The sequence below is a fragment of the Carcharhinus amblyrhynchos genome, chromosome 26 (assembly GCF_965287045.1).
Source record: "Carcharhinus amblyrhynchos chromosome 26, sCarAmb.v2.hapA, whole genome shotgun sequence".
Lineage (NCBI taxonomy): Eukaryota > Metazoa > Chordata > Chondrichthyes > Carcharhiniformes > Carcharhinidae > Carcharhinus > Carcharhinus amblyrhynchos.
The window spans coordinates 8,739,696-8,765,250 of record NC_137349.1 but is presented as its reverse complement, the minus strand read 5'-3'; the positions used below and the strand labels follow the sequence as shown (position 1 = coordinate 8,765,250).

At 44.5% G+C, this 25,555-nt stretch overlaps 1 protein-coding gene and 1 non-coding gene across 3 annotated transcripts in view; both read right to left on the bottom strand.

The window, feature by feature from the left end:
* Positions 1-25,555, bottom strand: part of LOC145358620 (insulin receptor-like) — a 253,370-nt gene that overhangs the window by 18,379 nt on the left and 209,436 nt on the right. Inside the window, exons 10-15 of one of the 2 annotated variants that reach the window (XM_080212829.1) lie at positions 22,363-22,564; positions 17,207-17,242; positions 8,882-9,156; positions 5,659-5,798; positions 3,365-3,530; positions 186-282 (exon numbers count right to left, since the gene is read on the bottom strand). In XM_080212829.1, coding sequence (XP_080068955.1) covers positions 186-282; positions 3,365-3,530; positions 5,659-5,798; positions 8,882-9,156; positions 17,207-17,242; positions 22,363-22,564 — 916 coding nt within the window. The remainder of the gene's footprint in view (positions 1-185; positions 283-3,364; positions 3,531-5,658; positions 5,799-8,881; positions 9,157-17,206; positions 17,243-22,362; positions 22,565-25,555) is intronic. The other variant, XM_080212830.1, reaches the window with a different exon arrangement.
* On the bottom strand, positions 12,958-13,149 carry LOC145358943 (U2 spliceosomal RNA). Its single transcript, XR_013889533.1, has one exon. It is a non-coding gene; the product is annotated as a U2 spliceosomal RNA (small nuclear RNA).

Below are 25,555 nucleotides of genomic sequence, written 5' to 3'. Positions count from 1 at the left end.
AGCACTTTGCTAGGTCTCATTTGGTACTGACATATTCCAGAAACCAGTTTCCGACCTTGTAAGGACCCAGTCATACACCTGAATGTTTAGTGAGCTGGGAGCTTGGAACAAAAACGCGAGGAAGGTGGACCACAATAAAAATGTTAATATAACACTGGGAAAACTATATTTTAAATTGTCCTTACCTCTTCTTCACTACCATGAAGGCGACTGGGACCAGGATGACAAGCAGACCAATGAAGATTACTGGCCCAATTATCTTGTAGTAGTCACTCTCATGGTCTATGGACAAACACAGAAGAAAGACAAATATTTAGTAGGTCAGAACTTGATTTAGATCATAGAATCCTACACTACAGGAGGCAGCAATTTGGCCCATCGAGTCTGCACCGACCACAATCCCATCCAGGCCCCATTCCCATAACCCCACATATTTACTAATCCCCCTGATGCTATGGGGCAACTTATCATGGCCAATCCACCTAACCTGCACATCTTTGGGCTGTGGGAGGAAACCGGAGCACCCAAATGAAACCCACAAAGGCATGGGGAGAAGGTGCAACCTCCATGCAGACAGTTTCCCGAGGCCAAAATTGAATACGGGTCCCTGGTGTCGTGAGGCAGCAGCGTTAACCACTGTGACATCCTACCACCTCATTTGATAAAATCTATTGCGTCATCTCACTAGGCAGGAGGAGAACGAGAATTTCCCTGTTGTAGACATGAGTTCCATTCACTGAATTAATAGGGCCAGCTTTAGCAGTGAGAACACAGGAAGCTGGTCCATTGTACCAAGCACATACCCGATTCAGATTACCATGGATACCTGATTATAGCTGTCAGCAAAGATTATTTTCTCTCGAGAAGATTAACAGGTGACCTGATAGAGGATCCCCACCCTCGTTTTTATTAAATCCAAATTCAAATTCCAACTGAATCCAATTTAAGAGAGACAAATAAGATCCAAGCTGACAGGATGAGACACTGCCCTCCCATCCTAGAATTCATCCAATGCTTTATCTTAGCTAAAGGGCCAAAATGGCTTTGAAAAATTGAATCAGGTGGCACCTCTGTCAAACCTCATCGGCCACCTGATCACTGACTCTCCCTTAGCCTGGGGAATCAACCCGTCTGATCATTGACTCGCCCCTAGCCTGGGAGATCTAGGCTCAATCAAACACAATCCAAGCTGACAGGATGAGGCATTGCACCCTCTGTCAGAATGTGATCGATGACAACTTTGTATTGGATGTAATGTGACCAATCGTAACGAGCTGTGTCAGCTGACCCAATAAACCATGGAACCAATTACAGAATGATGTGATGTCATGGTTTCACCCATGCCAGGTAAGCTCAGTCTGCAAAACTTCCTAAGCAAACATTTAAACTCTGATTGACAAGTGAACCGAGACTTCCACCAATCAGACACAGCAGCTTTAAAGTGACACAGGCTGACTAGAGCAGAGGAAAGTATTATGTATTACACAGTATGTGTGTCTTGACCTGTGTTTCTAAAGCAGTACAGCCCTTCAATCTCCTCAGGCTGAGGGGCACAAGTCTGGTGTGAACTAAACGAGAGCGTTGCAACAGCTTTGCAAACTCAGCCAGAATCCATCAGATCCACTTCCCGACCCCCCCAGTGAGTAATCAAGATGTTGCTACACTGGCACAGGGGGCATGCTAAAAGCATTTCAATCCATTGACCCAGCATACAGGATGAAGGGCGCCAGCGCCACTGCAATGCAAAGCATCTTCAGAAGGTCATTCTATTCACCTTAGAATCCCTACAGAGCAGAAGGAGGTCATTTGGCCCATTGAGTCTGCACTGACCACAATCCTACCCAGACCCTATCCCCATGACCCCATGCATTTACCGTAGTTAGTTCCCCTGACATGAAGGAGCAATTTAACATGGCTAATCCACCTAACCACACATCTTTGGAGTGTGGGGGGAGACTGGAACACCCAGAGGAAACCCACACAGACACAGGGAGAACATGCAAACTCTACACAGACAGTGACCCAAACCCCAGAATCGAACTCAGGTCATTGGCACTATGAGACAGCAGTGCGAGTGACTGTGCCACTGTCCCACCCCCACTGTGCCTTACCATAAACAATGCTATAGAAAATCTGCTGGTACATAATTTAAAATAGGGGTGATGGGGTGGGGGGGAGCCCGATATATCGTCTGAGATTCTTCTGATCAGGGACTTGAAATCTACAAGTAATCTGACATCAGTAATCGACTGTTAATATACAGCTCAGTTTACCACTGCTACTAGAATGAAGGTACTACAGGAAAACACTTTTCTCAAGAAAAGGATGACCTGATAGGGGTCTTTAAGGCTATAAAAAGGTTCCAGAGAGTGTACGTGGAAATGTTTCCACTTCAGGAGGAAGCTGAAACTCGTGGCCATCAACATACAATCAGTATTTAGCCAGGATTTCCTCAGGAAGTACTTCAGCAGAATCAGGATCATCTACTCAATTCCGCCCCAGACCGTGGATCAACCAGAATGAACGTATAATGGGCCTGTAATTTACTTTCTTATGCAAGTTTTGATGTCCATCAGTTACAAATTAAAAGTTACCTTCATTGGCTCAAAGTTCTTAAGAGCTATTCAGAAAACGTAACCATTATTCCCAATAACATTTTGCCTCCTAGCAATATAGAGGGGATGGTATATCAGCTACGGATCTCATCAATTTTTACAGATGCACCGTAGAAAGCATTCTTTCTGGCTGTTTCACAGCTTGGTATGGGCTCCTGCTCTGCCCAAGACTGCAAGGAACTACAGAGGGTGGTGAACAAAGCCCAGTCCATCATCTGAATCAGCTTCCCACCCATTGACTCTGCCTACACTTCCCACTGACTCGGAAAAGCGGCCAGCATAATTAAGGACCCCACGCACCCCGGACATTCTCTCTCTTCCACCTTCTTCCGTTGGGAAAAAGATACAAAAGTCTGAGGACACGTACCAACTGACTCAAGAACAACTTCTTCCCCGCTGCCATCAAACTTTTGAACAAACTTACCTTGCATTAAGTCTACACCCTAGCTAGCTAATTTAACACTACATTCTGCACTCTCTCCTTTCCTTCTCTATGTGTGATATGCTTTGTGTAGCGTGCAAGAAACAATAGTTTTCACTGTATACAAATACAATAATAAATCAAATCAAAGACATTTATGCCGGAATAATGAACAAGCTCAGGATCAAGGGAGATGCTGCCCCATGGATTTCATTGGGAACCTTCAGGAGTTATTAGGAAGACTTGGATCTCATTATCACAGAACTGCAAATCGGAGATCGAACCAGGATTAAAGACAGAGCCACTTGGCTTCCCGGAGAAAACTTACTAGTGTTTGAATCTTGGATGCAGAACGAGATGGGCTCAGTCCACGAGCCATTTCCAGCCAGTGAGGTGGCTCGTACTTTCAGAGTGTAGTTCCCAGGATGGTGCACTTTCAGTTTGCAGCCTTGCTCGTTAAGGTACCTTTTGCGAGACACACATTGTTGCATCTCCTGCATTAAAGACCAAAGTAAACTATACTGAACGTCAGTTCTCATGGATGAAAGAAACAAGCGTTTTCACTTTTGGCTTAATAAAAGCAGATTCAGTAACCAGCAGCAACACATGATCTGCATTTAATAGCAACATAAAAACATAAAACAGCTCCAAATGGTGCAGACAGCAGGAAGTTTAATTGATAATAATCTGTACATTATAAAATCATACATTAACCTAATTCCTGTTCAATTTCCTGCTGTCATAAGTTTTGGTTATACTTTCATGTCAATATTCGACCGTGAAATGTTGAACCAGCGGTTAGCACTGCTGCCTCACAGCACCAGGGACCCGGGTTCGATTCCCGGCTTGGGTCACTGTCTGTGCGGAGCTTGCACATTCTCCCCATGTCTGCGTGGGTTTCCTCCTGATGCTCTGCTTTCCTCCCACAATCCAAAAGACATGCTGATTAGGTGCATTGGCCATGATAAATTCTCCCTCAGTGCACACAAACAGATACCAGAGTGTGTGGCAACTAGATTTTCTCAGTAACTTCACTGCAGTGTTAATGTAAACCTTACTTGTGGCAACAATAAATAAACTTGAATGCAAGAATTAAAAACACAAAGCACACGTGTAGATGCTTGTCAGTAACATGCAGTTGCAGCCTCTGACCAATAAGTGGCAGTGTGCAGTTGAGTTTTTGAAAAACTTCTCCCAACTCCACTCCCATCATTTTAAGAAAATAAACAGACCATGTGGACATTTCTGAAATCTACTTACAGGATATGGGTACTGCTGCAGGATTTACTACCCTCCCTTAACTGTCTTTGAGAACAATGATGTGGAGATGCCGGCGTTGGACTGGGGTAGGCTCAGTAAGAAGTCTCACAACCCCAGGTTAAAGTCCAACAGGTTTATTTGGAAGCACGAGCTTTCAGAGCGTCACTCCTTCATCAGATGATCAGGTGAGTGTTGTGAGGCTTCTTACTGTGCCTTTGAGAAGACGGTAGATCTTCTCAACCTGCTGCAGTCCTTGCAGTGCAGGTACACCCCAAAATAATGAGGGAGAAAATTCCAGAATTTTGACCCTGTGACAGTGAATGATGTCTTTTCAAGACAGGATGGTTCGTGCCTTGGAGGGTAACTTGCAGATGGTGGTTTTCTCATGCATCTGCTACCCTTCTTCATCTAGTCACTGGAGGTTGTGGGTTAGGAAGGTGCCGTTTAAGGAACCTTGCTAAGTTGTTGCAGTGTTTCCTGTAGATGGTACACACTGAAGACAGAGAGTAGTGATGGAAGGGTGCATTTCAGAATAGAGATCAGTAATTAGTGGTGTTCCACAGGGATTGATGCTGGGACTGTTGTTGTTTGTAGTATATATAAATAATCTGGAGGAAAAGGTAGTGTTTTGATTAGTAAGTTTGCAGACAACACTAAAATTGGCGGAGTTGCAGATAGTAATAAGGATTGTCACAGGGATATAGATAGATTGCAGACTTGGGCAGAGAAATGTCAGATGAAGTTTAATCCAAACAAATGCGAGGTAATACATTTTAAAAGATCAAATTCAGGCGCGAATTATACAGTAAATGACAGAACCCCTAAGAGCACTGACAAAGAGAGGGCGTAAGTTTAAGGTGAGAGGTGGTACGTTTAGGAGAAACACATTTCTCACGGAGAAAGCGGTGGGGGCCTGGAACTCACTGCCAATGGAGGTGGTGATAGCAGGCACACTAGCACCGTACAAAGAGTATCTTGAAAGACACAGGAGGCGACCACAGGGATAGTAACCGTGCATTGGTGCAGGCTCGGTGGGCCAAAGGGCCTGTTCTTGTGCTCTATTGTTCTTTTCTCTTTGCTGTCTCCGTGTGTTGGTGATGGGGGGAATAAATGTTTACAGTGCTGTGTGGGTGCCAATCAAACAGGCTGCTTTGTGCTGGAGCTTCTTGAGTGTTGTTGGTCACTGGAGATCGTTCCATCACACTCCTGTCATATATTTCGTACATGGTGATCAGACTTTAGGTAGAACAGCAGCGAGTCAGTCGCTCCAAAGCTTCTGACTTGCCATTGTATTTACACGGCTGGTCCAATTAATTTATTAATTGGCACATGATAATTATATTCAGAATGTTTCTCACTCACCTCAGAGTCCACAAGGCGTTTGTAATGCACTTCATACAACACAATGAGGCCATTCGGATTCTTCGGTTCCTCCCACTTGATATGAACAACTTTGTCAATTACCTCGTGTGTGACTGGGCCCACAATGTCATCAGCCTTTGCTGTAAAAGAAAACAAAACATCTCACTTCAACTGAATAGCCCCAATAACACAATGACACAGTATAAACCAAACTTCACCAACAAATCAGGTGCATTCTCAAGATGCAACTTCAGATTTTTATTATTGGGCGACTGAGGTGAGTAACTAACTCACACATGGCAGAAATGCCCAACTAATTCAAGTAGTAGTGTACGTGTGGGCGGCACAGTGGCGCTGCTGCCTCACCGTGCCAGGGACCCTGGTTCAATTCCCGGCTTTGGGTCATTGTCTGTGCAGAGTTTGCACGCTCTCCCCGTGTCTGTCGGTTTCCTCCAAAAGCTGCGGTTTGCTCCCACAGTCCGAAAGACATGTTGGTTAGATGCATTGGTCATGCTAAATTCTCCCTCAGTGTATCTGAACAGGCGCCAGAGTGCGGCAACTGGAGGATTTTCACAGTAACTTCATTACAGTGTTAATGTAAGCCTACTTGTGACATTAATAAATAAACTTATTTTTTAAAACATCTTGAACCTTACACGTTTTCTGGAATGTTAGAAAGAAGATAGAAAGACTTGCATTTGTATAGTACCTTCCACGACCACCAGAAGTCCCAAAGTGCTTTAACTGCCAATGGAATACTTACATGAAGTGTATACTTGGCAGCCAATTTACACATGGCAAGTTCACACAAACAACAGTGATAATGACCAGATAATGACTGTGTGAAGTTGGTCGGGAGATGAATATTGAATAGGACACCTGGGATATCTGCACTGATCTGCTTCAGAATCATGCCACTGGATCTCTGGCACCCACCTGAAGGGGCAGACAGCGCCTGTCTCATCCAAACGTCGGTACCTCAGGCACGTCCTCAGTACCACACTGGAGTGTCAGCCTGAATTTTTGTGCAGAAGACCCTGGAGCGGGGCTTGAACCCACGAGTAAAAACCTTGTGATACCAAATAAACCTGTTGGACTTTAACCTGGGGTGTAACTCTTCTTGCTGAGGGAGATAGGAAACTGTACAACTGAGTGATTCTAAAACAGACTGAAGAGCAGGAAGTGAGCCTGGTGGTTATGGTTCAACATGTCAGTACATTTGATGCACATTCATAGCCATTTGGGGAATTTGTTTGGACGCAGCGCATCATATCACACAGAGCAGATTGCCCTGTTTACAGGGACTTGGAACATGGTTCCAGGACCACAATCCCCGAGGGGAGACCTGTTCAGCACTTCCAGACAACTCTACAACTGGGGATGGACCTTGCTGTGTGGATAACGCAACCACAAACTCATTGCCGTTATTTGTCAGCACCAGTTAAACATGAGCAACAGACCCGTGGTAGTTTGGAGGTCTTTTTGGAAACTGATTCATTTATTTGAGGAAAGATATAATGGCACTGGAGGCAATTCAAAGGAAGTTCACTAGACCGATCCCAGAGGTGAGGGGTTTGTCGTACGAAGAAAGATTGAACAGTTTAGGCCTATATGCTCCGGAATTCAGAAGAATGGGGGGAGATCAAATTGAAGTATACAAGACGATAAAAGGTCTGGATAAAGTACATGTGGAGTGGATGCTTCTTGAGTGGGGCATTCTAGGACAAGAGGTCATAGTCTTAGAATAAGGGGTAGCAAATTTAAAACAGAGTTGAGAAGAACCTATTTCTCCCAAAGGGTTGTGTATCTGTGGAATTCGCTACCCCAAACTGTGGTGGATACTGGGACAGTGAGTAAATTTGAGGAGTTAGACAGATTTTTAATTGGTAATAGGTTGAAAGATCATGGGGAGAAGGCAGGAAAATGGTGATGAAGAGAATATCAGCCATGATCGAATAGCAGAGTGGATTCGATGGGCCGAATGGCCTAATTCTGTTCCTATATCTTATGAACTTATAAGTATTTCATTGGCTGTTAAAGAGCTTTGAGACATCTGGAAGGTGCTATATAAACACAAGTCTTTCTATCTTCTTTCCAATATTCCAGAAAACATTTAAAGTTCAAGATGTACACTGCTACTTGAGCTAATTGGTCATCTCTGCCACGTGTGATGCCCTGGACGTTACAATGGGTTACTTACTCACCTCAGTCGCCCAATAATAAAAATGTCATTACTGTTTGAGGAACCTCATCAACAGGCTCCTGCATCTGCTGACATTTCAGAGGTATTTCACAGACTCTGGAAATGTGAATGACTCTGTGAATGTAAGCTCATTCATTCTTTCCACTGACAGCAAAATTAGCTTGTGCGTGATGACCCAATTACCAGCAAATTGAATTAAAAATAAAATTTAAATCAGCATTAATTAAGTAAAAATGCCACCAAGATGTTCAATTAAATTCATCATTCTGTATTGCTAATATCTGGACACGCCTCAGGGTCAGCGCAGAGTGTAGGGGTGATACAGTGGGTCAATGGTTAGCACTGCTGCCTCACAGTGCCAGCGATCCAGGTTCGATTCCCGGCTTGGGTCACTGTCTGTGTGGAATCTACAAGTTCACCCTGTGTCTGTGTGGGTTTCCTCCGGGTGCTCTGGTTTCCTCCCACATTTTGCAAGAAATGCTGGTTAGGTGCATTGACCCAAACAGGCGCCAGAGTGTGGCGACTAGGAGAATTTCACAGTAACTTCATTGCAGTATTAATGTAAGCCTTACTTGCAACTAATAAATAAACTTTGCTTTTACAAGAATAATCCTGTACGTTTCAAGAGAAAGCAACCCAAACACGACGTTATCCACTTGCCTACTAATTACACTGCAGTTTGATTTATTGACCCAACACCAATCTTTGGCAGTCCTGAGATTTCTGTAAGACAGATGCACAACATCACAAACCTTAACCTCACTGCCAACGTTACTTACTTTAATTGTTATATCAACATTCACTATTCAATGCTGCTCTATCAATAGTCACAATGTACTTGCAGTCTCTCCCCACTTGTGCTTCTGTGTTGTGGATTCATGATATCTCTCTTTTTCTCCCTCAACTCAGTTGCCAGCTTGGACATATTTAAGTAAAAATTTGTGTATCACTGTATACTGGGAACTCCTTTCATTTGCAACCAAGTAGAAGCTACAGGAATTTGAATACTTTCTCCCCTACCTTCGGGCATGGTCCTTGCACTGACATAGGCTGCAACACTGCACCCTCCGCTCTCCACATCATGGTTGCATGCATGGATTTCAATCCGATATCCCGAGAAATGACGCAAGTTGGAGATCACCAGAGACTCCTTCATCCAAACTTTCTCCATCAATTTTGGATACTCCTCCTCTGGCGATTTTGTGGCAGACGCGTTGTTCATGGAGGTCGGTGTGGTCACGTCCGGAACACTAAAATTCGCAAAGATTCCCAGTTCCCTACGTTTCCGCGAAGGTCTAAAACCAACAGCAACAAGGAGGAAGCTTTAAAACATTGCTTTAATGCTATAAGTGTGCATAGAGATGGCAGCAGCGGGGAGTGGGGGGATGTGGGTAGGGTGTGGGGGCAACATGATTTCCAGAATAGTTTTAAGAAATTCACTTTGGAAAGGCTTCCATCGCTATGTTCCCTGGAGTAAATTACAACTGGGAGGCCTGCTTGGTAAGATTTAACCGCATTGGTGAGGGCCTCCAGTCACCTGTAGGCCAGGCTGGATACGGATAGGTTTCTTCTTGTGGACAACATTAATGAACCAATTGGGTTCTTTACAAGCGTCTCAAGGTCACTTCTGCAATTAGGAATGAGCTTGCTTTACAAAAAAGGGATTAAATTTCTTAAAATATCATGGTGGAATATAAACTCTTGTTTCTCCAGATTAGTAACTCATCATGTTACATCAATACTACCATGTCCAGGGAAAGGTAAGAAAGCATACAATATGTTTTTGGGAAGTGAAGTGATAGTTGTGGTGGTTTCTGCCTGAATAGTGTGGCGACCAAAGCATTCCAAGCACTGGACAACGTAAACAATGGGAATTCCCAACTCCAGTGGCACCCAGGGCCCAAATGTTTTTGGAATCTGCCGAGCAGACAGCGGTACAAAATTTCATAGTTCCAAGGCAGGACTGAGTCATCTCCAAGGCAGGACAGAGTCTCCTCCAAGTCCATCAAGGTAAGCAGTACACTGCACAGGGGAAACAGGGAGCACGGAAATCTAGGGCTGCACCTTCGCTCTCTTGCCATCCTCACCCACAAAATTCATTTAAAAAGAAAAACACAGGGTTAAAGTATTTTAGCTTGAATGAATTCATCACAGACCAACGAGCCACTCTGGTTCATTCTCAGTGCAGTTAACTTGCCCCTTTCAGGGTGCCAGGCAGCACTATTATTGCAGCTATGCCAAGTGAATGAGGGGCTTCCAGCCAGTGAGAACACAACAGCAAAGGTGCAAGTGCATGAGTGGCAAAAGCGACACATTAAAGCCTTTATACCCTGCAACAACTTAACCTGGCAACAGCGGTAATAATCGGGTAATCCAATGGGATAAACTAGACCCATAAATCAAGGAACTCAGAACCAAAAGCACAGTTGTCTGGATACTTAAAATGTTTCAAGGACAGTTTTAAACTTCCATGTTAAAGTGCTATAGGGTATAGATAAAACTAGGTCATGGCAATGCAAAGTTGCTTTCACTGATGCAGTGCATCCTTTAAAAAGGAACTAACAAGATACGTAGACTTTACTGAAAATATAAACTGAAAAGGCAGATTCACTTGCATGTGTTTCTGTCTCTGGCATGTTTCATTAATCAATGCAGCATGTCACTTTTATTTGACAGTTAGGTGGGGCTCTGCTCAATGGCCAAGGGCAGAGCATGCCATGGAAACGGACAGCCAATACCAGGAGGTACACCATTCAATTATTTAGATTCATGAGCCTCATCTGAGGCAGCTTCAATGCTTTGAATACCTTCCGTGCTTTGGTTTGGGAAGAGGAAATGAATCTTCCAGGTTTGTTACCAATTGTGAACCAGCAACCTTTACTGAAATGTGCACAAGTGCGTCCATCACGCAAGGAAAGATCAAGGCTACTGTGGTTGAATAGCCCTCTTCGCTTCGGTGGGGATAGAGATTCTGCAATAATTGATTTTTCTCTTTGAAATGCACACGTGGTAAGCTGCGGTTCTGACAGCAACGTTTATCAAATCTGCTGACATCTGTTAAACAAGTTATAGTGAGAACTGTTCCCTTGTGCAATACCTTCACTTAGTATCGCAGATCTAAACCCCAGTGGTCCCTGGAGTAGAATGTGGGATCTCAAGAGCTTACATCCGGATGTGCTTAATCTCATACAGAATTCTCATAGTCTCGTACAGAGAGTCATTTACAACAGCTGCCCCTACTAATCAAGGTGATATCACAAATACATTATTGATCAACTTCAGCAGAATTGATTAAAAGCACTTCTTTTCCCCCAAAACAAAAGACAAGAATAGCTACCAACAACAGCTAATAATAATTTCCAGCCATCTGGATTCAACAATAAGTTCAACATTTTAACATCATAACCTCTGCCCCCATTTTGTTTAATTTTTATTTGCTGGGTTCTCCCTCTCCCACCTCTTGTTTCTTTCTTAATTTCTTTGTGTTCAGAACATGGCTACTCACACCTCATCTAGACACATATTTTGCTTCTTGTCCCATTGTCGGTACAATGGTGAGAGAGGCAGCATGACAGCGTAGTGGTTAGCACTGCTGCTTCACAGTGCCAGGGACCCAGGTTCAATTCCTAGCTTGGGTCACTGTCTGTGAGGAGTTTGCCTGTTCTCCCCCTGTCTGCGTGGGTTTTCTCCCAGTACTCCAGCTTCCTCCCACATTCTGAAAGACGTACTGGTTTGGTGCACTGACCTGAACAGGTGTCAGACTGTGGCAACTAGGGAAATTTCACAGTAACTTCACTGCAGTGTTAATGTAAGCCTTACTTGTCCGACTAATAAATAAACTTTACTTTATCGCTCCCTCTGGTTTTGTACAATAAAACCTCTGTATCATTTAAAATTTCCTACTTTTGTTCTTCTTCCTCTCCCTTCAATTGCCCAAAACCTATCACCTTCCTAACTGTCCCAAGTTCTGATAAAAAGGTCACTGACTGACCTGAAACATCAACGCAGTTTCTCTCTCCACAGATGCTGCCTGACCTACTGAGCATTTCCTGGGGCTTTTGTTTTACATTTCAGATTTCCAGCATCTGTTGTTTTTGATTTTGTAATGAGAAAATAGGCTTTGCATCCCCCCACTGCCCCCCCCCCAACAACAACACAATCCTCTCCCCAAAAACACCCCAAGCAGCAATCTCTCACAGTAAGAGCCACAAGTTCTTAGCTTTCACTGCTGATCTGTGCTGAGTTGGTTGATTTCAGTAGGAGACAGGAGTGATGCCTTAGTGCTCCATGGCAAGGAGAGATACATAGGGAAACAAAGCCAGCCAAGACTCCAATCATTATTCAGAGACTTTGGTTAGAAAGTGTGAGAGTGGACAAGTCAGGAGAACATGATCAAACCTAGCTGTGTTGCCTTCTCCATGGCTAAATGGCTGTTGAAACTCACTTGAGCAATGTACTGTGATATGGTTTGGGTCCTGTACTTACAGCAACAGCAACCACCATATGATTTAATTATAAGAACAATTAGTTTGGAGTTCTGGTGACCAGCCCAGCACAAGCTTGTTTATTTTTCATCCTTATTAAACAAGTTTCAAGATCATGCTTTCAAATATGTATTTAGATATCCAGGTCACCAACAACCTGTCCTGGTCTCCCCATGCCAGCACTATTATTAAGAAAGCCCACCAACACCTCTACTTTCTCAGAAGACTAAGGAAATTTGGCATGTCAGCTACGACTCTCACCAACTTTTACAGATGCACCATCAAAAGTATTCTTTCTGGTTGTATCACAGCTTGGTATGGCTCCTGCTCTGACCAAGACCGCAAGAAACTACAAACTGTCGTGAATGCAGCCCAATCCATCATGCAAACCAGCCTCCCATCCATTGACTTCATCTACACTTCCCACTGTGCGGGCAAAGCAGCCAGCATAATTAAGGATCCCAAACACCATGACATTCTCTCTTCCATCTTCTTTTTAAACTTTATTCCAATCCAATCAAATCAAATCCAATTCAGAGTCCCAACAAGTTGAGGCACTCCCGATCCAAGCTGACAAGACAGGGCTCTCACGTCCTGTCAAGGGCTTGATCTAAATGATCCAAGCTGATTGGAGTAGGTATAGCTCCTCCTCCAAGGCTTGATCTTATTTGCATCTTAGCCAAAAGGCCGAGACGCCGCTTTAAAAAATTGCTTCAAATGAAGCTGAAATGTAACCTACTGACTTCAACCAAGCGTAGTATGTCAATACTACACTTGATCTTAGCCAAAAGGCCAAGAGGGGAAAAAGATACAAAAATCTAAAAACACATACCTACCGACTCAAGAACAGCTTCTTCCCTATTGCCATCAGACTTCTAAATGGACCTACCTTGCATTAAATTGATCTTTCTCTACACCTTAGCTATTACTGTAACACTACCTTCTGCGCTCTCTCCTTTCCTTCTCTATGGACAGTATGCTCTATCTGTATAGCACACAAGAAACAATACTTTTCACCGTATGCTAATACATGTGACAATAATAAATCAAATGAGATAGCGTCTTATCACGTCCCCAGGACACCGAATACCATTTACAAGTCACAAACTGCTTTTGAAATGGTCACTGTTACGCAAGAAAAGTCGACAGCCAATTTATACGTAGGGAAATCTCACAAACACCAAATGTACAAATGGCCAGTTCAGCTGTTCTTGATTTTGGTCAAGGGTACTGACACTGTGCAAGGTATCGGGAAAACTTTGTCCTCTCTGGATAGGGACTTTAAACCTTCGGCATCCAGCTCAACAAGCAGACGGGCTCCTGATTTCTTGTCTCATCTGAAAGGAGCACTTCTGACAATATAGCACCTGTCCAGCACTGTGATTGAATGTGAGCCCAGAATACAAGATCTCAAGGGGCTAGAATGGGAATCAAACCCATTACCCTCTGGCTCAGAGGCCACAGTCTTGCAAAGTACATCTAAATCCAAACTAGAGGAGAAATGGACAAATACCCATCTTGAATTTTGCCGTGACTGGAAGGAAGTTAACAAAACAAGGGTCTGGGTTTTTAAGTAAGAAAGGTTTTGAATTTTATGCAGGTACAATGTGCCTTCTCAGTGTGATGTTCTCCAAGGCTGACTGACTGCAAAATAAGCCCAGAGCTGATTCCGTATGTCCCTATCACAATGAAAAACACTGTACCCAAGTCTTCTCATTGGTCATGTCACTACAACATCTCTAGAAACAAGGAGACCTACTGCAGCTTGTGGTAATGCATTGAAATGTGCATTTTAAAAGCCACTTTACTGGCTAAGGCCCAACTGGGCAAAAGGACAAAGATGCAGAGTAGTTAGATCTAATTCAGAGACAAGTCAGGCCATCCTGCAAATATCACAGACAGATACAATGTTATCTGGTCCAACGTAGTTTGTCTATTCAAAAAGAAACCTTATCTCCTCACCAAAGCATTCAAGTGTTCCTTAAATAATCCCAATGTTCTCATCTCCAACAGGTTCATTCCAAACCTCAAACCAAGCACTTTAATGACAGGCTTGTCCATAGGGGATAGTTTCTTTAACGTGCTTGGGGTGAAAGTTGGAGAAGCAGAGCATCGTGAGGTTTATTCTATAACCAAGCCAGTTCTGTATCCATCCAGCCAGCCATCCCGAATATGGTGAGAAAGGTTCCCTCCAAGGTGCATCTGTGTACAGATGTGCAGCAACTGGGAAGATAACCTCACAAATTGTCCTGTGGCCATACGAAAAACCATATAGGAACTGTGCCATAAAATGAACAACAACAGCAAGGGAAAAAAGAGAACATCAGTGATGGGTGACTTTTTTTAATCTTCTGTTAACTTTCACTGCTCTCTATGACACATCAAACCAAGCAGGCAACTGAATGAAGATATGCATCCTCTATGGACCATTCTCTCTTGCTTCACTTGTCTTTTCATTCATTCTTCTAGTCAGCCTAAGATTAGGGGAAACAGAACCCACTCAGGTCTACAGATTAGCTTTTGAGAGTACTTTGCCACATTTCAGATACCATACTTTAAAAAAAAAGCCTTTAACACAACTAACAGCTGGCATTCTGGTCTGTTTACTTCTGACCTCAAGCCAGGAATCTGCAAGCACCTTGCAATCTGTAAGCTTCCCTCACCAAACAATTAAACTCCCACCAAAGTCAAGTTTACTAACAGGAATTAAGACACTGCTTTAAGGGCTATATCACCTTAAACACACTTGAACGGAGGAATTACACACAGTTTCACATTTCTGACATTATAGAAGAGTATACTAGTATTCTATATAATAGTGACCTACCATGAGACCCACTTGGTTGATATTGAACCAGCAACTCAAAAATGATCAAAGGTAAATTGAGAGCAGAGCCCATACAAACTCCACTCATCATTAGAAAAAGAATGTTTAAATTTATATAGCGCTGCCTGATTAGAGTAGTGACTGCTGTCAGTGCACCATATCTACAAGATTTACCGCAGCAATTCACCAAGGCTCCTTCAACAACACAGCCCAAACATGCAACCTCTACCATCTAGAAGGACGATGGCAGGAGGTTCATGGGAACACTCCTTTCCAAATTACACACCATCTTGACTCGGAACTATATCGCCATTCCTTCACTATCACTGGGTCAAAATCCTACAACTGTCTCCTAACAGTGCACGTACCCACACTCCTCAGACTGCAGTGGTATAAGGTGACACATACCACCACCTTCTCAAGGGCAGTTAGGAATGGCAATTATTGTTGGCCTTACCAGTGATGCTCATATCCCATGAGTGAACAAAACATTGTGTGTGTGTGTGTGTGTGTGTGTGTGGGGGGGGGGGGGGGGGGGGGGGGGGGGGAGGAAGAAGAAGAAGAAGCTGGAGGGTTAATCCAACAAGCTTACTATCACATAAAAGTGTCACCCTGACACACAGCCATCGTTTTAAATTATGGTTAAGCAGAAGTGGCGTGAGAGATGCCAATAATTGTCCAGGTGCATTGCTCAGCTCCATCTTAGAAGATGTAATTCAGAAAAAAAAGCCATAAAAATATGTACAAGGGAAATCCAGCATCAACCATGAAAATTGTTTCTCTCCCCTGGCCAAAGGCTTTTACAGCCGAGTTTGGCACAAAGAAGCTTAGAAATGATGTACATGATCAAAGTAAAAAGTCTGACAACACCAGGTTTTAGTCCAACCGATTTATTTGATAGTAAACGCACAAGCTTTCGGGTTAGTCCCTTCATCATCTGAAAGCTTGTGCGTTTACTATCAAATAAATCGGTTGGACTAAAACCTGGTGTTGTCAGACTTTTTACTGTGTTTACCCCTGTTCAACGCCGGCACAACCACATCATGATCAAAGTGACACGGTTATTCAAAAGCACTTAGATAGTCAGCTCCAGTTTGAGAACCTGGATCAGCCAGAGCTCCAGTCTCCAGCTGTTGATCAATGAGCCCTGTTGGAAAGAGAGTTCAGGAGAATCACTGGGCAAGGGTGTACTCCGGTTCCAAGCTCTGCTTCCAAAGGGGTGAACAGTCAGCTGCCATGCACAGACTGCCCAGGCTCAGACATGAGCAGCTGACAGCACTGTACCCCAGAAAGAGGGATCAACTTCAGGAGGGGGATAGCGGCACGGCGCCAGGGACCTGGGTTCAATTTCGGCCTCAGGCCACTGCCTGTGTGGTGTCTGCACGTTCTCTTCATTTCGCGTGGGTTTCCTCCGGGTGCTCTGGTTTCCTCCCACATCCAATGACGTGCGGGTTAGGTTGATTGGCCATGCTAAGTTGCCCCTTAGTGGCAGGGCAGATTAGCAGGATAAATATGTGGGGTTACGGGGATAGGATCTGGGTTTGTTGTCAGTGCAGGCTCAATGGGCCGAATGGTCTCCTTCTGCACTGTAGAGATTGTATGATTCTCTAATTGCAGGGCAGGCTGCAGCGGAACGAAGGAAGGGATTGGGTGTCCAGCTCAAACACCAAGATGCTGAACAAGCTGCTACACATTAGAGGCATTTGCTACTCATGAATAGTGGGAGCTCGTGACATACGTACAACTGGAGCCTAAAACTCATTTGATGATGCAGTTAGTTGTGTAAATAACCATGGCCAAGAAAACAGTTCTCGGGTTATATTTATGTACAACATTGATTATTCACAGAACGTAAAGCAAAAGCAGAATTAAACGCTTTTCAAACAAAGGGCTGTTGGAACAATTTTAATTTGATCTTTTATTCCTTTTGATTCCCCTCCCCATTCTTTTAAAAATTATTAACAATTATAAACATGGTCACCTGCACACCACCCAGCGTGATTTTAAAAGCACAGAACTCAGACACTCCCTTACCTACTGTCCTTAGTACCACTTTCTTGAGGTGTAGGTCTGTAAAAGTAAAACATCCACTTTAAACGGGTTTTATGTTTTTAAAAAAAAGCTTTTGTGTTGGGGTTTGATTCCTGGACAACTGAAGTCTCTGGTTTTGTTAAAAAAAAAGCTAAGTAATCCAGAGCAAGTGAAAATACTTGTGTTAGAATAAGTGACTTGTTCAGCTGCCTCACAGCCCCAAGGACGCAGGTTCGATTCCCAGCTTGGGTCACTGTCCATGCGGAGCCTGCACGTTCTCCCCATGTCTGCATGGGTTTCCTCCGGGTGCTCATGTTTCCTCCCACCATCCGAAAAATGCACTGGTTAGGCATGCTGGCCATGCTAAATTACCCCTCAGTGTACCCGAACAAGTGCCAGAGTGTGGCAACTAGGGGATTTTCACAGTAACTTCATTACTGTTAATGTAAGCCTACTTGTGACATGAATAAATAAATCCCTTCTGCATTCTCAGAAACTGGCACTTTCACTGCTCCCGGGATTTCCATGTACAGAACTGCACCACCCCTTCCCTGCAGCAACGTAGAGGGTGTTGCACCCGACCAAACTCAAACTTGCCCTAACCACCACTTATCAGGGTCGGGTGATCTGTGACACAGCATAAAGGAACGTCCTTTCTAGAAGCAATCTGTAGTAATAAACCCCAGACATTCCTAGCTACCTACCATCTTGTAAAGTGAACCTCTGAGTTATAGGGCAGTCCCAGCTCAAAACTGCAAGACACCTGTGGCCATTTAATTAAGAACGTAAGAACTGGGAGCAGAAGTAGGCCATCTGGCCCCTCGAGCCAGCTCTGCCATTCAATAAGATCTTGGCTGTCTTTTTGTGGACTCAGTTCCACTTAACCACCCGTTCACCATAACCCTTAATGCCTTTACTGTTCAAAAAATGATCGATCCTCACCTTAAAATCATTCAATGAGGTAGCCTCAACTGCTTCATTGGGCAGGGAATTCCACACATTCACAACCCTTTGTGTGAAGAAGTTCCTCCTCAACTCAGACCTAAACCTGCTCCCCCTTACTTTGAGGCCTAGAACCCCCTAGTTCTAGTTTCACCCACCAGTGGAAACAACCTCCCTGTTTCTATCTCATCTATTCCCTTCATAATCTTGTATGCTTCTATAAGATCTCTCCCCATTCTTCATTCTTCTGAATTCTGAATGCAGTATACTTGTATGTCTTGTCATGTTCAAAATACCCAAACAAGCTAGCATCTTAGAAAATTATCCCAAAATTTTCAGCCCATTTACAAAGACTGAAGTATCCACCAATAAAGTAGGGAGGAGGCTTCTATACTCACAATCAGGGGCATCACAGTGGCACAGTGGTTAGCACTGCAGCCTCATAGCTCCAGGGACCCGGGATCAATTCCCAGCTTGGGTTACTGTCTGTGTGGAGTTTGCACATTCTTCCCATGTCTGCGTGGGTTTCCTCCAGGAGCTCCAGTTTCCTCCCACACTCTAAAAATGTGCTGGTTAAGTGGATTGGTCATGCTAAATTGCCCATTAGTGTTGGGATTATGCTAAGGTTATGGGAATAGGGCCTGGGTGGGATTGTGGTCAATGCAGACTTGATGGGCCGAATGGCCTCCTTCTCCACTGTAGGATTCTATGATCTATGAATGCCCGGTGCCTCCACAGCTCAACCTGCTCCTCACACTCTGCCGAGGTTTATGGAAAAGGTTAACTGAAACACACTGCAATCTCGTTATATTGTACGAATATCAACTTTCAGCTAAGTGAGTTCCCATTGAGAAGAAAGTGCAGGACAAGTACAGAAGAGGTTCACCAGGATGTAGCCTGGGATAGAACATTTGAGCTACAAGGTGAGGCTGGATAGGCTTGGATTGTTCTCTCCAGAGCAGAGAAGGCTAAGGGGGGACATGATTGGGGTGTATAACATTATGGGAACAACTCCCTTGGTCGAGGGGTCAATCACGAGTGGGCTTAGTTTCAGGGTAAGGGGCAGAAAATTCAGAAGGGATTTGAGAAAAAACTTTTTCACTCAGAGGGTGGGTGGGGATCTGGAATGCGCTGCTTGGGGTGGTGGTGGAGACCAGAAACCTTACAGCCTTTAAAAAATATTTGGATGAGCATGTGAAGTATCCTAACATTCAAGGATACGGGACAAGTGCAGGAAAATGGGATTAGTGTGCCCACTAGTGGTAGTTATTGTCACTGCAGACCTGATGGGCCAAAAGGCCTTTTCTGCACTGCAAGACTCGATGACTAGGCTTTAGTTTGGATAGATGTGTGCTTTATTGTACAATGCCATAGTCAAGTCGAGACAGTGGACTTAATTTAAAAAAAAACAGGCAGAGACATACTTTAGCTGATGACAGATTCAGCAACCAGTAACAAACATTTAACTGTTGGACAGAATTATATTGTGGGTTATTAACTCTGGCACGGAGACACCTCTTGTGATTATAAGATAATACCATTTGTTGGTGGCCTCTGCTTATTAATCCCCACGTGGCTTGTTGTGCAACTGTGTCTGAAGTTCAGGTCTGGCTGTAGGTAGTTGACCTGAGATATTTTATTTTCATTCATTTAAAGGATGTGGACGACAATGGCTGGCCAGCATTTCTTGCCCATCCCTAGTTGCCCGAGGGCAGTTGAGAGTCAACCACATTGCTGTGGGTCTGGAGTCACATGTAGGCCAGGTTGGGTAAGGACGGCAGATTTCCATCCCTAAAGGACATTAGTGAATCAGATGGGTTTTTATGACAATCAACAATGATTTCACGATCATCTGTAGACTTTTAGTTCCAGATTTTTATTGAATTAAAATTCTACACTCTGATGTGGTGGGATTTGAACCCGGGTCCCCAGATCTTGTCCAGGGTCTCCGATCCAGTGACAATACCACTATGCCACCACCTCCCCTGACACTAGGTAGGACCAAAAGCTTATAAGTTCTCCCCCTCACTCCCACCAACACTTGGAAGATTGCACACGGACTCCTAAGTGTAGTTTAGCTGAATCTTGGAAAATACAGCAAGGTGCAAGTTTGTGTCTGAGCACTTGCTTGGTGCAGTGAAGCTCTTGTTCACTATTCTGTTAGTGCAATGCCCACTCCCCCAAATCGCTGTGAATCAGTGCGAATTTTAAACGCTGTGATGGACATTTGGCATTAGCTTCAAGAAATGGTGGAAGTTCAGAAACGGGATCAGGGGTCTAACACAGCGGTGTGAATAGGAGATAAAAGGCTCTCTCCTGTCCGTCTACTGCCCATGCTCAACGTTTCACTCTCAGCTGTTTCATTCAGAAAAAAAATCCACTTCTAAAGGACAGTCTCCCCTGCTTTCACCCCCTGACCCCTCTCCCTCCCCAACCAATGGCTCACAGTCTATGTACAGTAAGTCCAACCATCGACACTGCTGGACAGAGGAAGGAGTGCTGAAGGACTGTCAGGAGATGGGCAGAAAACACACAAAAAAAGGTCAAAATATTTAACTGCACCACGAAAACTCAGAGATTCATTTTCACTGCAACCTCCTGAACCTTCCACACAAATATTAAGACCCTGTCAATAGTTCACGCGCAGTCGCTGGGATACGCTTCACTTAGATCTGTTAACGCAAGCAGACACATCGGGGTGCCAAAGCATTAACACATTGTGCGTTGCTTCAATGGGCAGTGATTGTTATGTAGATAAATATACAATGAAACAGCAGTGGGGTATTTGCCTTTATGCACTTACAGTACATTTTGCAAAGATGCTGGAAACTTAGTGTTTTATGGAATTGTGCCACTAGCTATGTGGACAGTGGCAACTTGGAATTTATATTAATGTCAATTTTTCTGTGTCTTGTCTGCATATTTGTCATGTTGTCCCAAAGCAGCTCTAGTCCCATCTGTGTTGCTTGCTTCCAGTGTGTCTACGGAAACTGTGAGCCCTCCCAAACTTTTCTTTCACTCTCTCTCTCTCGCCACTTTGGCTTTGGATCAATCTGAATTTTGTGCAGTCCAAGCCATCCTGAATTCTCATCTCGACAGGGTGGGGAAAGCAAGTAAGTGAGTGCTATGGAGTCTGGTCGCTACGTAATCTGTCTGGCTATTCTGAGGATTGATTCATTAAGTGATTTTTTTTTTAAAAAGTGTGCACGTGTATATGCAACTTTAACCGCCTTGCATTTGAATGAACAATGCACAATTGAGAAAAGCATCACGAATCCAAACCTTACTTACTCCTCCGCTAACTTTTCCCTGCTGTAACTAGATCTAAGATACAGCATGCAGGAACTTCCTTTTAAAATTGCCGGTGAAAAGTGCACAGTGGCCCGTCAGAAACCCAGAATTGCTGCAGTATTTATTACAGACACAAGAGGGAACACTAACACCAGAAACAAACCTGCATTATGAGCAGCACTACGACAGGGACATCCTGAGTAAACCCCATGATACTGAGGGATTGCTAAAAAAATTAAATAAAAATGACTGTGGTCTGCCAGGATGCAATGCCCTGCATAGAAAGACAGTGCTTCCTTTCTGTGCCTTTTCTATGGGTGGCACGGTGGCACAGTGGTTAGCACTGCTGTCTCACAGTACCAGGAACGCAAGTTCAATTCCTGGCCTTGGGTCACTGTGTAGAGTTTGCGCATTCTCCCCATATCTGTGCGGGTTTCCTCCGGGTGCTCTGGTTTCCTCCCACAGTCCAAAGATGTGTGGGTTAGGTCGCTTGGCCATGCTAAATTGGGGCTTAGTGTCAGAGTGATCAGCTGGGGGAGTTAATGGGGATCAGGCCTGGGTGGGACTGTGGTCAGCACAAACCCAATGGGCCAAATGGCCATCTTCTGCACTGTAGTGATTCTGTGGTTCCTCTTCTTCTCTAGATTTGACCGCTAGAAACAAGCCAGTGATCTGAGGTGTCGCCTGTAGGTGGGTAAATCAGGGTGTGTCACGATAAGGAACAGGAGACTGGAAATCTGCCTCGGGTAGCAATGTGGTATCACGCGGGAAGATGTACTCATTTTCATAAGGTCACATCAAGGCTGGGCACCAGACACCATTTCTAGGAAGCAGCTACTGTGTTACCATTCGTTAGGTACTCCCAGCGCCGTTCTAACCCTCAGGAGTTTTGAGACGTAAAGAGCTGATTCTCTGCCTTCAGTTACCTGATCATGAAAACCTCGTTGTGCAGGTAATTTTCAAACATCTTCTGGAAGGCGGCCTCCTCTGCGTCCCGCTTAAGCTGCGACTCAGTTTTCGGGCAGGCACAGCATTCCCCAGGGATGTGACTGGCGTCAGTCTGATTCTGCTTCTGGTTGTCCTCAGGGTCAGTGTGTGTCGTCGATGCTCGTGATGGCAACTTTAATCCTAGAATCAGAGAATCGGAGAGTGGTTATAGCACAGAAGGAGGCAGTTCAGCCCATCATCTCCACGCTCGCAAGAGCAACTCAGCTACTCCCGTTTCCCCACCTTTTCCCAGAAGCCCTGAAAATTGTTTTCCTTCATCTAATTAGTAAAATCTCTTCAAAAGCTACAAATTAATCTGTCTTTATTACACGCTCCGGCGGTGAATTCCAGATCACACTCGCTGCGTTTTCCCGCAAAGCAATTTTTTTTTTGCCAATCATCTGAAATCGATGCCTTTTAGATCTCGACTGTTCAGACTCCCTACAGTGCAGAAGGAGACTATTTGGCCCATCAAGCCTTCATTGACCACAATCCCACCCCAGTCCTATCCCCGTAATCCCACATATTTACCCTAGCCAGTTCTCCTGACACTAAGGGGCAATTTAGCATGACAAATCCATTTAACCTGTACATTTTTGGACTGTGGGAGGAAACCCATGCAGACACGGGGAGAATGTGCAAACTCCACAGAGACTTGAATTGAACCCAGGTCCCTGGCGCTGTGATGCAGCAGTGTTAACTACTGTGTCAACCCATTTGGTAAAATACACCAACAGGAACAATTTTCCTCGACATACTCTGTCCAAATCCTTCATGATTCTGAATACCTCTATCAAATCTCCTCGCTAAAGTGAACCTGAAAGCAAAGACATTGAGAGTCTATTCTCTGCTACTCTTTGAACAGCCAAACCTACAGGTCATCAGAAACACTGACTCCAGTTTCTCTCCCCGCTGCAGATGCTCCAGACTTGCTGAGCTTCACCAGCAGTCTCTGATTAAGAGTTCTGTACCATCTCAGGATGGTTGACTATCTCAGGATGTGAGAAGTCCAAAGCAGTGGCTTAGCCTGGGTAAAATGTTCTTTTGGAGAGTCGGTGCTGACTAGTTGAGGCAAATGGCATCCTTCTGAACAGCAGGGATTCTATGGTTCTAAGTGGTCATTTTCATTGCAGAGCTCACACAACACCTTGTTTCAGCCCAGGGAATTACTGCAGAACCCTGTCCCTACTTGACATTATGTGGAGATGCCAGCGTTGGACTGGGGTAAACACAGTAAGAAGTCTCACAATACCAGGTTAAAGTCCAACCAATTTATCTGATAGTAAACCCACAAGCTTTCGGGGTTTTGCCCTTCGTCAGGTGAGTGGAGAGTTCTGGCCTCAGACAGAGCATATAACAGCACACACAGTTTACAGAATACTGCTTAGAATGCGAGTCTTTACAACTAACCTGCTATTCAAGTCTTAAAGATGCAGACATTGTGAGTGGAAAGAGCATTACGCATAGGTTAAAGAGATGTGTATTGTTTCCAAACAGTACAGTAAGTGAGGTTTTGCAAACCCAGACTAGTCATAGGGGTTACAGTAGTGCAACATGAACCCAAGATCCCTGTTGAGACCGTCCTACCTGACATTAACACACACGCCTGGAGAAGGGATCTTTCTCCTACTCCCCACCTGCTGCCTTGGCCGCCTCCTGACAGGTCGGGGATTGAACCAGAACCTTCTGGTCACTTCCCAAGCCATTGAGTGAACTCAGGAATCTTGCACAACTACCCTGGATCAATGGCAATGCTCTTGTCTCACTGTCGATCACTCATCTCACTGAACTTTGCAGAGCCCAACTACACTAAAAAGCTGAAACTGCGCTGGCACATTGGCACAGTGGTTAGCATTGCTGCCTCACAGCGCCAGGGATCTGGGTTCGACTCCCAGCTTGGGTCACTGTCTGTGTGGAATTTGCACATTCTCCCTATGTCTGCATGGCTTTCCTCCAGATGCTCCGGTTTCCTCCCACAGTCTAAAGATGTGCGGGTTATGTTGATTGGCCATGCTAAATTAACCCTATTGTCGGGGGATTAGCAGGGTAAATACCTGGACTCATGGGACTAGGGTCTGGAAAGGATTGTGCTCGATAGAATTCGATGATCACCCATGATCATAATGAATGGCAGAGCCAACGTGAAGGGCCGAATGGCTTACTTCTGCTTCTACTTTCCATATGTCTCACTACGTCTGAAGCACTTCTGGAGTGCAGTCACTGTTGTAATGTGAAAAATGCAGCTGCGGCTCTGTGCACAGCATGATCCCATAAACACTGAAATATACACATTGGGAGGAGCAGGTCATCCGGTCCCTCTGATCTGCTTCACCATTGATAAGATCATGGCAGTCTCCATGTTCCCATGTGCCTCTTTATACCCTTTGACTCTCCCTTTGGATAGGATTGTTGTTGGTGCAGATTTGATGAGTCGAATGGCCTCCTACTGCACTGTAGGGATTTTGTGACTCCTCTGTCAGTAAACAATCTATCGCATCTTATTGTCCACCTTACATATTGCTTGAAGGATGAATATTGGCCAGGACAAGAAATTCCTTGTTCTCTATCACAATGCCATGAGATATTTACTGTCAACGTAGAGGGAAGGCAATGTTCAATGCTTCATCCCGAAAACCGTGCCTCTGACAATGCAGCACTCCTTCAATACTGCACTGAATTGCCAGCCTGGATTACGTGTTCCACAGAATCCCTGCAGTGCAGAAGGAGACCATTCGGCCCTTGAGTCTGCACTAACCCTCCCAGAGAACATCTTACCCAGGCCCATCTCCCATCCCTATCCCCATAACATTTAGCACAGTCAATTCATCTAATCTACAATCATTCAGACTGTGGGAGGAAACCGGAGCACTTGGAGGAAACACATGCAGACACAGGGAGAACGTGCAAACTTCACACTGATAGTCCGCCGAGGACGGAACCAAACCCGGTTCCCCGGTGCTGTGGGGTAGCAGTGTTAACCACCATGCCACCCAAAATCTCTAAAGTGGGGCTTAAACCCATGACTTTCTGAGCCAGATTTCAGGGTGCCATCAGTGAAACAAGGGCACAAATATGATAAAAAATAGCAGGTCAACCATTGGTACATCAGGGTGGCACAGTGATGCAGTGGTT